We start from the raw sequence: 14,217 nt of genomic DNA, 5'->3' as shown, positions 1-14,217 counted from the left end.
ATGTATAGAATCAATCTGTAGGATGTTTTTAAACATAAATCTTCAATAATGTTTCAACCGGAGAATTCCTTTGTCTGTAGAAATGCGATGGAACGCAGCTACCTCTCACGGGAGCGCACCTGAATGAGCTCATGGCACTCTGCTAGACGCCTGACTCAATCAGCTCTCATTCCCCCCTCCTTTACAGTAGAAGCCTCAAACAAGTTCTAAAGACTGTTGACATCTAGTGGAAGCCTTAGGAAATGCAATATGACCCCATAGACACTGTATATTCACAAGCATTTCGCTACACCCGCATTAACATCTGCTAACCATGTGTATGTGACAAACTAAATTTGATTTGAAATATTCGATAGGCAATGACTTGAAAAACTACAAACCTCAGATTTCCCACTTCCTGGTTGGATTTGTTCTCAGGTTTCCGCCTGCCATATGAGTTATGTTATACTCACAGACATCATTCAAACAGTTTTAGAAACGACAGTGTGTTCTATCCAAATCTACTAATAATATGCATATATTTGCAACTGGGCCTGAGTAGCAGACAGTTTACTCTGGACACCTTATTCATCCAAGCTACTCAATACTGCCCCCAGACATAAGAAGATAACTACCATTGAGCTGTAAGCCTAAAACCGCATCCTGTTTTGTCTAAATACCGTAACTTACTTAGGTATATATTTTAATTCTTAAATAGGCTACTGTATCAATCAATCATTAATTTGTTCATGTCATCACACAGCATATGAGTCATTCATGATATGAATTATAGTTTTCATTTAAAATTACGCCAGTCTTAATTAATGAACTTAAACAATAAATAAAACGTCCCAATTCGGAAATTGCATTCACTAATGAATGTGACTGTTTTTAGTCTTTGCTGTAATAAATGCTGAACAAAGAAAACATTGGCACACTTATAATTTATTGAGTGTTTATATTGTTCCAAACGCTCAGGGAAATGATATTGTATTCTATTCAGCACCTGTTTGGCAGAGACATAATATACACGCAGCGCTTGCTCCTCTCCTTCTTTTTCTTGATCTCCAGGATTTTCCACAACTAGTCACATTTATTCCACACATCCGACTTCCCCTTTACCTCCTGAGCAACCAGTAAACAAACATTCCCCCCTTTCGAGTTTATTTCTCACTTACTCTGCATCCATTTTGCTGTCACATGTGTTCAGAGTTTGTAATAACCAATTTATTGTTATGATATGCTATAGGTCAGGCCCTATTGTGTCCTATTCCGACGGAATTAGTTTTACTAGGGGAGGTCGGGTAAACATAATTATGTGCATGAGTACAAAACACCACATCTGTAATTTTAGTCCCGTCCTAATCTGCCATGTCATTCATTTTTACATGGCAGGAAAGAAACAATTCCAACCAGATTAGCCTTCTGTTTATTGGTGAACTCCAAGGTCTTCTGATAATACTAGTCCTGTGTGAATCAACATCCCTGTGTTTTGAAAAAATATCTGAGTTTGACAGATGTTTCTCTTGGTTTGGAAAAGATCACAATAACTGATTGGATAAAATTGAACTAAGTGCTACATATAAACTATATATTAATGGCCTACATCAACTTTCACAGTGAATGTTTTTGTTTATATGTTTTGTGCGTATTAATTGAATATTGTCAAATGCATCATTAAAACAAAATATTGTGCCCATTTAATGCAACCCTTGCTTTTAATAGATCACAAAGCAGCATACAACTGACCTAAATTTGAAGTTTGAAATTATAAATTCACTTTCTCATCTAAACCCTTAAAAAATGTAACTGTTTAGCTCACATCTGGGGGCATTTAGTAAGTACTACAGATTGCTAAAATATCGTAATGATTATGATCACACTTTCTCAATTCAAATATTATAGCGACACTATACCAAAGATGGTTTGGTACAGTTAAGAAACTTGGGAACCAAGCTCAAGTTATAGGTGTTGCCCTATCACCTGGAAATGGTAAAATACTGTATCTTCATGCCTAGAATAAAAACCTCCAGGCTTCTGTCAAAACTGTCAATTTATAGAAAATATATTTTAAAAATGACAGGGGAAAAAACGAATCCCTTCCGAATCGTACTTGGAATAACGGACATTCTGGAGTAATAATTAGATAAACAATGTTCTCTAATAATACTAGTCCCGTGAGAATAGGTCTTTGGTCACGTACATGCGATGCATACATGTGTCACGTTAAGAGGTTGAGGGAATAGGGACTGTTTTTCCTAAACAAATCAGCGATTTTGGTAACAGAACTTTTCAGTCAGAAATTGTGTAATTACAGTGCATTCGGAAAGTGTTCCCCTTGACAATTTCCACATTTTGTTACGTCACAGCCTTATTCTAATATGGATTAAATCATTTATTTTCCCTTCATCAATCAACACACAATATCCCATAATGAATAATACAAAGCAAAAACATTTATTTTGAATTTTGTGCAAATGTATTACAAATACAAAACTGAAACATCACATTTACATAAGTATTCAGACCCTTTACTCAGTACTTTGTTGAAGCACCTTTGGCATTGATTACAGCCTCGAGTCTTCTTGGTTATGATGCTATAAACTTGGCACACCTGTATGTGGAGAGTTTCTCCCATTCTTCTCTGCAGATCCTCTCAAACTCTGTCAGGTTGGATGGGGAGCGTCACTGCACATCTATTTTCAGGTCTCTCAAGAGATGTTCGATCGGGTTTAAGTAAGGGCTCTGGCTGGGCCACTCAAGGACATTCAGAGACTTGTCCCGAAGCCACTCCTGCGTTATATTGGCTGTGTGCTTAGTTTCGTTGTCCTGTTGGAAGGTAAAACCTTCGACCCCAGTCTGAGGTCCTGAGTGCTCTGGAGCAGGTTTTCATCAAGGATCTCTCTGTACTTTGCTACGTTCATCTTTCCCTCGATCCTGACTAGTCTCCCAGTCCCTGCCGCTGAAAAACATCCCCACAGCATGATGCTGTCACCACTATGCTTCACCGTAGGGATGATGCCAGGTTTACTCCAGACGTGACGCTTGGCATTCAGGCCAATCTTGTTTCTCATAGTCTGAGAGTCTTTAGGTGCCTTTTGGCAAACTCCAACCTGGCTTTCATGTCCCTATTACTGAGGAGTGGCTTCCGTCTGGCCACTGCCATAAAGGCCTTATTGGTGGAGTGCTGCAAAAATGGTTGTCCTTCTGGAAGGTTCTCCCATCTCTACAGAGGAACTCTGGAGCTATGTCAGCGTGACCATCTGGTTCTTGGTCACCTCCCTGACCAAGGCCCTTCTCCCCTGATTGCTCAGTTTGCCCGGGCGGCCAGTGCTAGAAAGAATCTTGGTGGTTCTAAACTTCTTCCATTTAAGAATGATCGAGACCCCTGTGTTCTTGGGGACCTTCAATGCTGCAGAAACGTTTTGGTACCCTTTCCCAGATGTGTGCCTCAACACAATCCTGTCTCGGAGCTCTATGGACAATTCCTTCGCCCTCATGGCTTGGTTTTTGCTCTGACATGCACTGTCAAATGTGGGACCTTATATAGACAAGTGTGTGCCTTTCCAAATCAAGTCCAATCAATTGAATTGACCACAGGTGGACTCCAATCAAGTTGCAGAAACATCTCAAGGATGATCATTGGAAACACAATGTCGAGTCTCATAGCAAAGGGTCTGAATATTTATGTAAATAAGGTATTTTGTTTTATTCTTTTTATATACATTTGCTAAAATAAAAAATAAAAACTGTTTTCACTTTGTCGTTATAGGGTATTATGTGTAGATTTAATCAATTTTAGAGTAAGGCTGTAACGTCACAAAAAATGTGAAAAAAGGGAAGGGGTCTGAATACTTTCTGAATGCAATGCATCTTGCAGCTTCAGCAACACAGACAACGTGTTAAATACTTTGATGTTCTGTGGTGGTCGCTGCAGCAGGGATGAGCGAGAGACAACGGGTGCTCGGCATCTTTTTTTTAACACAGTCTGAGCCAGGCCCGGCACAATCAAATCAACTGCTGGCCGGACTCCCTGTAGTCATTTGTGTGTCTTAATTATTTATTCAAACAGTGTGCTTAAAGTATCAGACAAGCTCAGTGAATATAGTTGATTTGACTTAATAATAACTTGTAAAAATACAAGTTTTAAATAATTTCAACCAATCGACTGGTCAAATGAACAGACAACTCATGTTCGACAAAGGTTTAGTCGGGGACAGCCCTAGACTCCGTGTGTCTTTTAATTATGATCTGGTAATCAATATAGTAAACACCAGGCTAATGATAATCTGTTGACTGACTGATGGTCAATTACATATTTTCCTATTTTTTTTAACTAGGCAAGTTAAAGAACAAATTCTTATTTTCAATGACGGCCTGGGAACAGTGGGTTAACTGCCTGTTGAGGGGCAGAACGACAGATTTGTACATTGTCAGCTCGGGGATTTGAACTTGCAACCTTCCGGTTACTAGTCCAACGCTCTAACCACTAGGCTACCCTGCCGCCCCTAGTTTAGCCTACCTGATGTCTGTTGGTTTTTGCCAAATTTCTTGATCATTGATCACTTGATTCAAAATGAGATCCAAATCACCTTGAACATTTTACTATCTCTCTTTAGAAAAGGCAGATGTTCTTCTCCTCCGGGCCAGCCTCCACTCAAGCTTCCAACTGCAGCTCTCTGACCTGGAGTTCAATGAGATCATTGGTTCAGGTATTACGGACAGATTCTGTTACTATACTGTTTTCCTTAACAACATGGTTTATGCACATACAGACCATATTGAATAGTAGAATATATTTTCTACCCACAGGCTCATTTGGAAAGGTCTATAGAGGCAAGTGTAAGAACAAGGTCGTTGCCATCAAAAGGTAGGTAGGCCTAAGGATTACTTACATTGGTTAGCACTGTTCTTGGCTCGCAAAACGAATGAAAATACGATCAACTAAAATACAACATAAAATGCTAAAACACAAACTACTAAAATATTAAATAAAATGCTAAGACACAAATTAATTAAATATGAACTAACTTTTAATTCTCCTCTCTATAGGTATCGGGCCAACACGTACTGCTCCAAGTCAGACGTGGACATGTTCTGCAGGGAGGTGTCCATCCTGTGTCGTCTCAACCACCCCTGTGTCATCCAGTTTGTGGGGGCATGTCTGGATGACCCCAGCCAGTTCGCCATAGCCACCCAATATGTCTCCGGGGGCTCCCTGTTCTCCCTGCTGCACGAGCAGAAGAGGTGAGGCCCTAAGCTGATCTCAGACCTGTCATTTGATCTCACTGTTACTGTGTTTATAGCGCTGTCAATGTCCAGGATCAGAAGAGGTGGTTCTGAACTGATCTTAGACCTGTCAATGGACAACTGCACTCTTACTCTGTCTAAACATATACAGCAGTTCAATATTCAGAACCATTCACTTTTTCCACATTTTGTTACGTTACAGCCTTATTCTAAAATTGATCCCCCCCCCTCATCAATATACACACAATACCCCATGATGACAAAGCAAAAACAGGTTTTTAGACATTTTTGCAAATGTATTAAAAAAAGCAAACAGAATTATTACATTTACATACAGTACATTGGGAAAGTATTCAGACCCCTTGACTTTTTCCAAATTTTGTTACATTACAGCCTTATAAAATGTATGAAATATTGGTTTCCCTCATCACAATACCGCATGATGACGAAGCAAAAACAGTTTTTTTTCAACGTTGAAAAGGTATAAACAAAACTGAAATATCCCATTCACATAAGTATAGAGACCTTTTACTCAGTACTTTGTTGAAGCACCTTTGGCAGCGATTACAGTCTCAAGTCATTTTGGGTATGACTCTACAAGCTCGGCACATCTGTATTTGGGGAGTTTCCCCATTCTTCTCTGTAGATCCTCTCAAGCTCTGTCAGGTTGGATGGGGAGTGTCACTGCACAGCTATTTTCAGGTCTCAGCGATGTTCAATCAATCAGGTTCAAGTTTTTCTTTAATAAGTCCGACGCGAAGGATATACTGCTCTCCGGAGACCAGGCCCAAGGGAGACGGTCGGGGTGCGTTGTTAGGATTCGTAGGTGAGTCAGTAAATTGCCATTACCATCGGTTCTGTTGGCCAACGTACTATGACTGGAAAACAAACATGACGATCTATCCTACCAATGGGACATTGTGGTGAACGATGACATAGATAACATACTGTTAACACCCCTGATATTTTTCACCTGTCTTTGTGATTGTCTCCACCCCCCTACAGGGGTCGCCCATCTTCCCCATTATCCACTGTGTATTTATACCTGTGTTCTCTGTTTGTCTGTTGCCAGTTCGTTTTGTTCATTCAGACCAACCAGTGTTTCCCCCCTTTCTCCTGTCCTGTCTATAGTGCCTGTTTCCTAGTTTTCACGGCTTTGACCTTTCTGCATACCCTGACCCTGAGCCTGTCTACCATCCTGTACCTTTGCCCCACTACTCTGGATTTTTGACCTCTGCCTGCCCTGACCCTGTGCCTGTCGACCGTCCTGTACCTTTGCCCCACTACTCTGGATTACCAACATCTGCCTGCCCTGACCCTGAGCCTGCGTGCTGTCCTGTCCCTTTGCCCCACTACTCTGGATTGCAAGTGTAATACATCAAAATAAAGTGTAACTTCTTGTTAATCCAGCCGCTGTGTCAGATTTCAAAAACGCTTTACGGCGAAAGCACACCATGCGATTATCCGAGGACAGCGCCCAGCATACAAAACCATGAAAAACATATTTCAACCAGGCAGAGGTGCGACATGAAAGTCAGAAATAGCGATATAATAAATGCCTTACCTTTGATGATCTTCTTCTGTTGGCACTCCAAAAGGTCCCAGATACATCACAAATGGTCCATTTGTTTGATAATGTCCTTCTTTATATCCATAAAAACTCAGTTTAGCTGGCAAAATGAATCCCAAACGTTACTAATAAACTTTTCCAAACAAGTCAAACAACGTTTATAATCAAACCTTAGGTACCCTAATATGTAAATAAACAATAACATTTAAGACAGAGAATCGTTATTGTCTTTACCGGAGAGAAAAATACCAAAGAACGAGCTCTCTTCCACGCGCTTGGATACACTACAGCCAAAATAGAAGCCACTTAGAAAAACTATCATTTCTGGCTAATTTTTCCAAAACCAGCATGAAACTCTTGGTGAAGGTGAATGCATCATTTTCCCCTCACATTCCCCTTTCAAAAAGCTAAGCTTCTTCTATAAAAATCTAAGGGTACAAGCATCACATAATTATTGTTAACCATACATTGAAACAAACAAAATACATATTTCTGGTGCCTGACATTTCATCCAACAACATCCCTTTGGGTTGCTAAGTGTTAGACCTTTTTTATCAAAAAACAGTCAACTTGGAACAGAAAATAGAATAAACCATTTTTTTGAAAAAAATCACACACAAGCTTCATTACAGCAAATAGGCCAGTCATCACACTGGCACCATACACAAAGGTAGGGGTAAACATGATTCAAATGTCCACCCCGTTCAGAACCCTTCCTACACCAGTCACAGAGACCCATCTCTGGGCACCTTGTACACACAGTGTGGGCTCCACATCTGGGTCCTTGTGCTCAAGATTGGGGTCTTCATCAGAGATGTAGTCAGGAATATGTAAGGGAAATCATTTCGTTCCCAAATCATAATCAAAACCCAATGAATCATCCAACCAAAATGTAGAATGACATTGCTCAGTGATACATTGGTTTTATCACCCAAAATTAAACTTATCACACATTGACATTGGCAGAATGTACATTTATATTAACATACAGTATAATTATCCTATAATTCTAGTTATCCTATAATTATTTGTTATCACAATTATAATATAGATCAGTATCCTAATGCATTGATAATCTGAATTACTATAATTTTAGCAGTGTGTAGACCCCTACAATCAACCTGATACCTGATTCCCTAAAATAAACAATTTTTAGACAAGTCTAAAATCAATTACTGGCACATTATGGCACTCAATCTTCTGGCATTTCTTCATTTTCTTCTTCAGATAGCTTCACAGTTCGAAGTGGATGGCCCATGATGTCCCAATTTCAGTGTTTCACCTGGGCCACCACCACCTTTACCACCAATTATGTCTTGTCCATTTAGCACCAGTATCCATTCTCACTCCACATGGACTTCTGTTGCACTCCTGAGAGAAAAGGCAGTTGATGACTTCAACTGGATGCTGTACACCGGTTCGGACTCAGATCCCTCTGTAGAAGTGGTAAGGACAAGGCCATATTGAATGCCTTTTGTCGCTTTTCCTCAGCCAGTTAGAGGGGTTTTTAGGTCCACACCGTTTGGTCAAATTGTCCCTGCTATGCATGAATACACCATCTGTAGTAACACAGAGAGAGATAGATAGAGAGAACAGATCAGAACAACAATTTAGTTCAGTTAATTTCTGATTCAGGAAATCCAGACAAGCATATGACACATTTTTTAATTTGACCAATTATTCTTAATACCAATGTCTAAACATATGTCAAAGACAATGATGAAATAATTTTTAAAAATTGGCTTATACTCCCCATCATACTGTCAACTTCACCACAGAGCCACAGGATCAAGAAGTTAGACCTATAAACCATCGTGAGATATCTAAACAATCCAGCAGACCTAATCTGGTGAGATTTGTATCAAAACAGAACAGAACAAACATCACAACAATACACTCCTTCACATATCACTCAAGGTGTGAAAACTTCAATCCAAAACCTCAGAGGACTAGTACCTCCCCCATTTTGACACATGACCCCCAATGTGAGTAATGTGTAAAAAAAACACTACTACTGGTTAAAAATAAAACAAAATCAGTTCAAATAACAAAATCGATCATATTTATTACCCTTAATAAACTCAATAAAGAAACATAATTGTACCCATACGGTCATACTAAAATAGACTTAAGGAAGCCTACCCTTAGTCAAAAACAACACCCTCTCCTTCTTCCCTTTGGTCCAAATCACAAATATGGCTAAGGACTGTAAACTTCATCATAATTATCAATATTAAAAATTACCTTCAAATCATTATTACAAATTACCTTAAATTCATTACCCAAACGTCTTTCCAATGAGGATGATCAAACCACACTGGAAAGGCAGGACAGAGGTCAGAGGTCATACAAACCATTCAAATAAGTGTTTCTTTCTATATTAGACTAATTAATGAAAAACAGTCAAAACATTTCATACAGTTTCCCAGTAAGTTTTCAGTAAAAAAATGTATCAAAATAATTCAAGTGTTTAATTAAACATTTAAATTGTGTGTATGTGCCCATTTAAGATGGGTTAGCTTCCCTTTTCAGGGGTAGAACAATAGATTTTTACCTTGTCGGCTCAGGGTTTTGATCTTGCAGCCTTTCGGTCTAGTCTAACACTCTAACCACTAGGCCACCCTTATCTCTACCGTACAGTTAAAAACAAATTTGACAACACTCTCTTCTCTTTCGGCTTCCTACTTATGAAATGTCCAAGACTTTAAAAGTAAAATGTAATGCGGGCAAAATTATAAAATACATCAGTCAATCCATAAGATTTTTTTTTCTTCTTTTCGGTGGGAACAATACTACAGCCATTTACTACCCACAACTTCGATTATAGCCTAGTTTTATCATGCCATAATTAATACCCATGTTTAGTTATCAGTAATGATCATGGTCACAGCTATATCGCAATTACCTATCTGCTATTCATAGAATTCATTAGATGTAGGTAACTGTCCCTTCTGATCAGACTACAGGTAATGAAACAAACACTTGCTGTTGTTGACAAGCATATATTCAAATCATATCCATATTATTCATATTTGATTCGGTTATTTAAATACTACTCCATTCTAAATATGTTATTCCAGCAGACCATTTAGGCAACAGACAAAACGTATTACCTTGAAATCGCCCAGCCATTCATGTTGAATAAATTAGACTTTTAATTTGAACTAAGCAAGCTGCTAAAATGTTCAGTTTATATCTTAAACAAACACTGGCGGTAGGATCTGTCTTGGCAAAGCATACCAATAGTTGAATTACAATCAGAAACCCGGATATTAGTCAATACCATAGATGCAATGCTATTGAAATGACGAAGAAATCCCGCAAATAACCCAATTACAATGGTTTGTAGTCGTAACATCATGCACATAATAATGATACAATTCCCAGAAAATTGCCTTACAGGTCCACGGGGTTCTCCGCAGAGATTCTCACATGCGCAAATGGAATAGATTAGCAGTCAACGAGTTAAATCGACATTCATTGATCAGGAAACAGATCTTTCACTTTTCAATAAAAGCAGATGTTTTCTCATGCAACATATTCAAATTACTTTACTGCGTCACATTAATCCTACAATCATTAGTTTGATGGATACCCTAGGCTTTGTACGAAGTTATAAATTAAGTTGAGATTCCATCTTCGTTCACTCTAACTTTATGGAAAAAGGTACTGATTATGAATATCTCATCTCTGTGTTGAACATCAAAATATTTTCCGAAAAAAAAGCTCAAGCACCAAGGAGATAAGATAGCATTTGTGTGTTACATAAATTGCATAGTTTATTTTCAAAAAAGTACATTTTTCAAAAAAACACTGCAATCTGACATACCAGCAGAAATGGACTTGAAAGATAAAAATCATTTTGGTGCCCATTAATATTACAAACTTACAGTATCATATTTATGCTTATATATATTATGGAAACTGATAGCAAAGACGTTTTTTGGAATTTGCCTAATCCAGACCAAATTTAATTTGTGTGACATGATATCCTATGGATTTATCATTTTAGAATGTCAGTGTACTAGCTAGTACACAGTTCAGGTTTTAATCATGACCAGAGGGACTGCCTAAGTGCCAAATTATCCTAGGTAGATTTAAAACAGCAAAGTTCTGCGGTTCTGGTGAGAACTGTCAAAATGTTTCACAAACTCATCCATGTTGAGGGAGCGAGCCCTCCTTGACTTAACCTGTCATCAACCATTGTTGTCCTAAGGTGGATTTTAATCAGTTTTAAAGCTGAGAAGCTTCTCTCACAAGAAGCACTGCTGACTGGTGCATCAACAGAAATCTTACAAAGTGGAAATAGCTCATGGAAGACCTCTTTATAAGGTTCTAGAAACACAACAAAGTCTAGGAGAGTAGACGGTCTGTCCCTTCCTCCTTTCTCTCTCCTATCAAGAAGCCGCTTGGTTTGATGAACCTCATGTTTGAGGTCCTCTAAATCTGACTCAGAGGTCTGAGCAAAGGCCAACAGAGGCTCCTCATTCAAGAATGTTGTTCTCTTTGGGTTGAGAGACTGGACCCCTTGCATTATCTCGCAATTCTTCTTTGAAAAACACCTCTGCAACTCCGCTGTGAGACTGTCAAGCACCTGATAAAAGATAGCTCTTTGGAAGCTCTCACCATCACTTTGGTCACTATCATCATCAGTGAGTCGTGAAATCTTAAGCTTGTTTTAGGCTGTCTTTTAGCACACTGTTTGTTCACAAATTTTGCAGTGCTCTGCAATCTCTTCAACCTCTTTCCATAGTTCTCCAAAGTAACCCTCACTTCTGTAGTCCTGTAATGTGTCTGTAAGGGCACCTACTAGATGCACAGCCCTTGCTCGGTCAAGAGAGCTTGATTGAAGCATGTCAAAAAGACATTTGGCATCACCAAGCACTACAAAAGTTAACCAAAAGCCCTATGAAATGTAAATCTGAGATAGAAGGCCCCTTGCCTCAACGGATCTATCACCACTATTTTCAAGTGTGATATTCTGTAGCACTCTCAGAACTGCTGGGAGCCGTCCCTCAGATTACTGCATGCCATGTATCTGCAGGCCCACCTTACATCCGTAAGTCTCCGTAGTTCCCTGGGCTGCTGCTGTGGATACAGCTCTTTCTGAACTGCAAGCCACTTGAGATGAACATATGAGCCAGATACAACGTTATAAAGCTTCTGCAGGAAAGTTAACTGCCTCAGGCACTGATTTTACAGCCTTGACAAGAACCAAATTGAAACAATGTGCATTAGAGTGCACATAAAATGCAAATCTTGTACTTTTTAAAATCCGTGCAGACACACCAGAATGCTCTCCGCTCATTACGGATGCACTGTCATAGCCTTGCCCCACCAGATGATTTTTGTTGTCCAGACCATGTTTTTCAAGGCAATCAATTATCATTTGTGTGAGACCTGCTGCATCTAAGCTGTCAGCTGACTGAAAATGTGAAACACTTTCGTGGATGGCCTCGTTGTAATAGTACCTCAACTAAAGACATTTGGTATTTTTTCTTTAAATCTTTGGTTTCGTCTGTAATTACACAAAAAACTTAACTTTCTTTTACTTCTCTTATGATTTCACTTTGTACCATGTCAGCAAAGCCCTCAAGAACTTTGTTCTGGATTTGGTGGCTTGTGTACTTAACATTGCCAATTGCATTCATCTTTTTCTCTATGAGAGGGTCATGCTTTGCTATTTCTTCTAAGATTGTAAAAAAAAACTTGTTGTGAGAGTCATTAGACCTTCTATGACCTCTATTAGACCCTCTATGCCCACTATATTTTGAGTGGCAGTTCATAGGAGCACATCTGCAGTTGTTTTAATGTAAGTACAGTTTTCCTCCACTTTCTTTTTCCGGTCCTCATTTATGACATCTAACATTGTGTCACGCCCTGACCTTAGAGAGCCTGTTTATTTCTCTATTTGGTTAGGTCAGGGTGTGATTTGGGTGGGCATTCTAGTTTTCTATTTCTTTGTTGGCCGGGTGTGGTTCCCAATCAGAGGCAGCTGTCTATCGTTGTCTCTGATTGGGAATCATACTTAGGCAGCCTGTTTTCCACCTGAGTTTGTGGGATCTTGTTTTTGCACAGTAGCTGTATAGCCCTGCAGAACTTTGCGGTCGGTTATCTTTTGTTGTTCTTTGGTCTTCATTTTAAATAAAGAAGATGTACACTTACCACGCTGTGTTTTGGTCTCATTCCGATGACGGACGTGACACATTGAGATCCTGTCAATAGCCCTTTTATGCTGATTCCAAGCATACATAGCATTGATGTGATGCTCTGCCTTCGAATGGAGCTAAAGCCCAGAATCTTTAAACAGCGCCTTTTTCCAGTTACAAAACCATGACTGTGATGTGAAGGCAGATGTAGGTGTAATGGGCAGAGAAACATGACTGTGATGTGAAGGCAGATGCAGGTGTATTGGGCAGAGAAACATGACTGTGATGTGAAGGCAGATTCAGGTGTATTGGGCAGAGAAACATTGGGCAGAGATTGGGCAGAGAAACATGACTGTGATGTGAAGGCAGATTCAGGTGTATTGGGCAGAGAAACATGACTGTGATGTGAAGGCAGATTCAGGTGTATTGGGCAGAGAAACAGATGGTGTATTGGGCTGACTGTGATGTGAAGGCAGATTCAGGTGTATTGGGCAGAGAAACATGACTGTGATGTGAAGGCAGATTCAGGTGTATTGGGCAGAGAAACATGACTGTGATGTGAAGGTAGATTCAGGTGTATTGGGCAGAGAAACATGACTGTGATGTGAAGGCAGATTCAGGTGTATTGGGCAGAGAAACATGACTGTGATGTGAAGGCAGATTCAGGTGTATTGGGCAGAGAAAAATGCCTAGAGGTGAAGCAATAAGTCAAATCTTGATTTACAGAATATTCAAGCCACGAATTGTCCTTATACCAGGAGCTGTTGAAACCCTGGACACCCCTCTGGCATGGACACCCCTCTGGCATGCCACTGGTTCCAGCTGCTCAATAATGAGTGTGATATTCCCTGGGATCCCAATTTCTGATCCCCCTGTGCACAGATGAAGTTGCAGATCCCATCCCCATCGGCAAAAATGTTATTGAAATTCAGTACTGAGAGAGACTTGGTCATTTCTTCAAACAATCATCTTTATTTAATATCGATGAATTATTGCAATAATGAAACTGTTTACTGTTAGGCTGAGAGCCTACCCTTTACAGGCCATTCTGATGCTTATATACAGTTGAAGTCGGAGGTTTACATACACCGTAGCCAAGTACATTTAAACTCAGTTTTTCACAATTCCTGACATTTAATCGTAGTAAAAATTCCCTGTCTTAGGTCAGTTAGGATCACCACTTTATGTTAAGAATGTGATAGGTCAGAATAATAGTAGAGAGAATTATTTATTTCAGCTTTTATTTCATTCATCACATTCCCAGTGGGT

The 14,217-nt window shown here is 39.4% G+C and overlaps 1 protein-coding gene and 1 long non-coding RNA gene across 4 annotated transcripts in view; both read left to right on the top strand.

The window, feature by feature from the left end:
• tnni3k (TNNI3 interacting kinase) overlaps nt 1-14,217 on the top strand; it is a 56,904-nt gene that overhangs the window by 24,765 nt on the left and 17,922 nt on the right. For both annotated transcript variants that reach the window (XM_035757547.2, XM_035757545.2), the window contains 3 exons: nt 4,599-4,691; nt 4,792-4,849; nt 5,032-5,226. In XM_035757547.2, coding sequence (XP_035613440.1) covers nt 4,599-4,691; nt 4,792-4,849; nt 5,032-5,226 — 346 coding nt within the window. The remainder of the gene's footprint in view (nt 1-4,598; nt 4,692-4,791; nt 4,850-5,031; nt 5,227-14,217) is intronic.
• LOC127910661 (uncharacterized) lies at nt 10,905-13,732 on the top strand. 2 transcript variants are annotated; one of them, XR_008075655.1, is made up of 3 exons: nt 10,905-13,251; nt 13,324-13,369; nt 13,523-13,732. It is a non-coding gene; the product is annotated as an uncharacterized LOC127910661 (long non-coding RNA). The 2 variants fall into 2 exon arrangements; XR_008075656.1 differs by having other exon boundaries at nt 13,431-13,732.

This window comes from Oncorhynchus keta, chromosome 22, assembly GCF_023373465.1.
Source record: "Oncorhynchus keta strain PuntledgeMale-10-30-2019 chromosome 22, Oket_V2, whole genome shotgun sequence".
In the NCBI taxonomy this organism is placed as follows: domain Eukaryota; kingdom Metazoa; phylum Chordata; class Actinopteri; order Salmoniformes; family Salmonidae; genus Oncorhynchus; species Oncorhynchus keta.
This window is presented reverse-complemented; position numbering and strand designations above follow the sequence as displayed.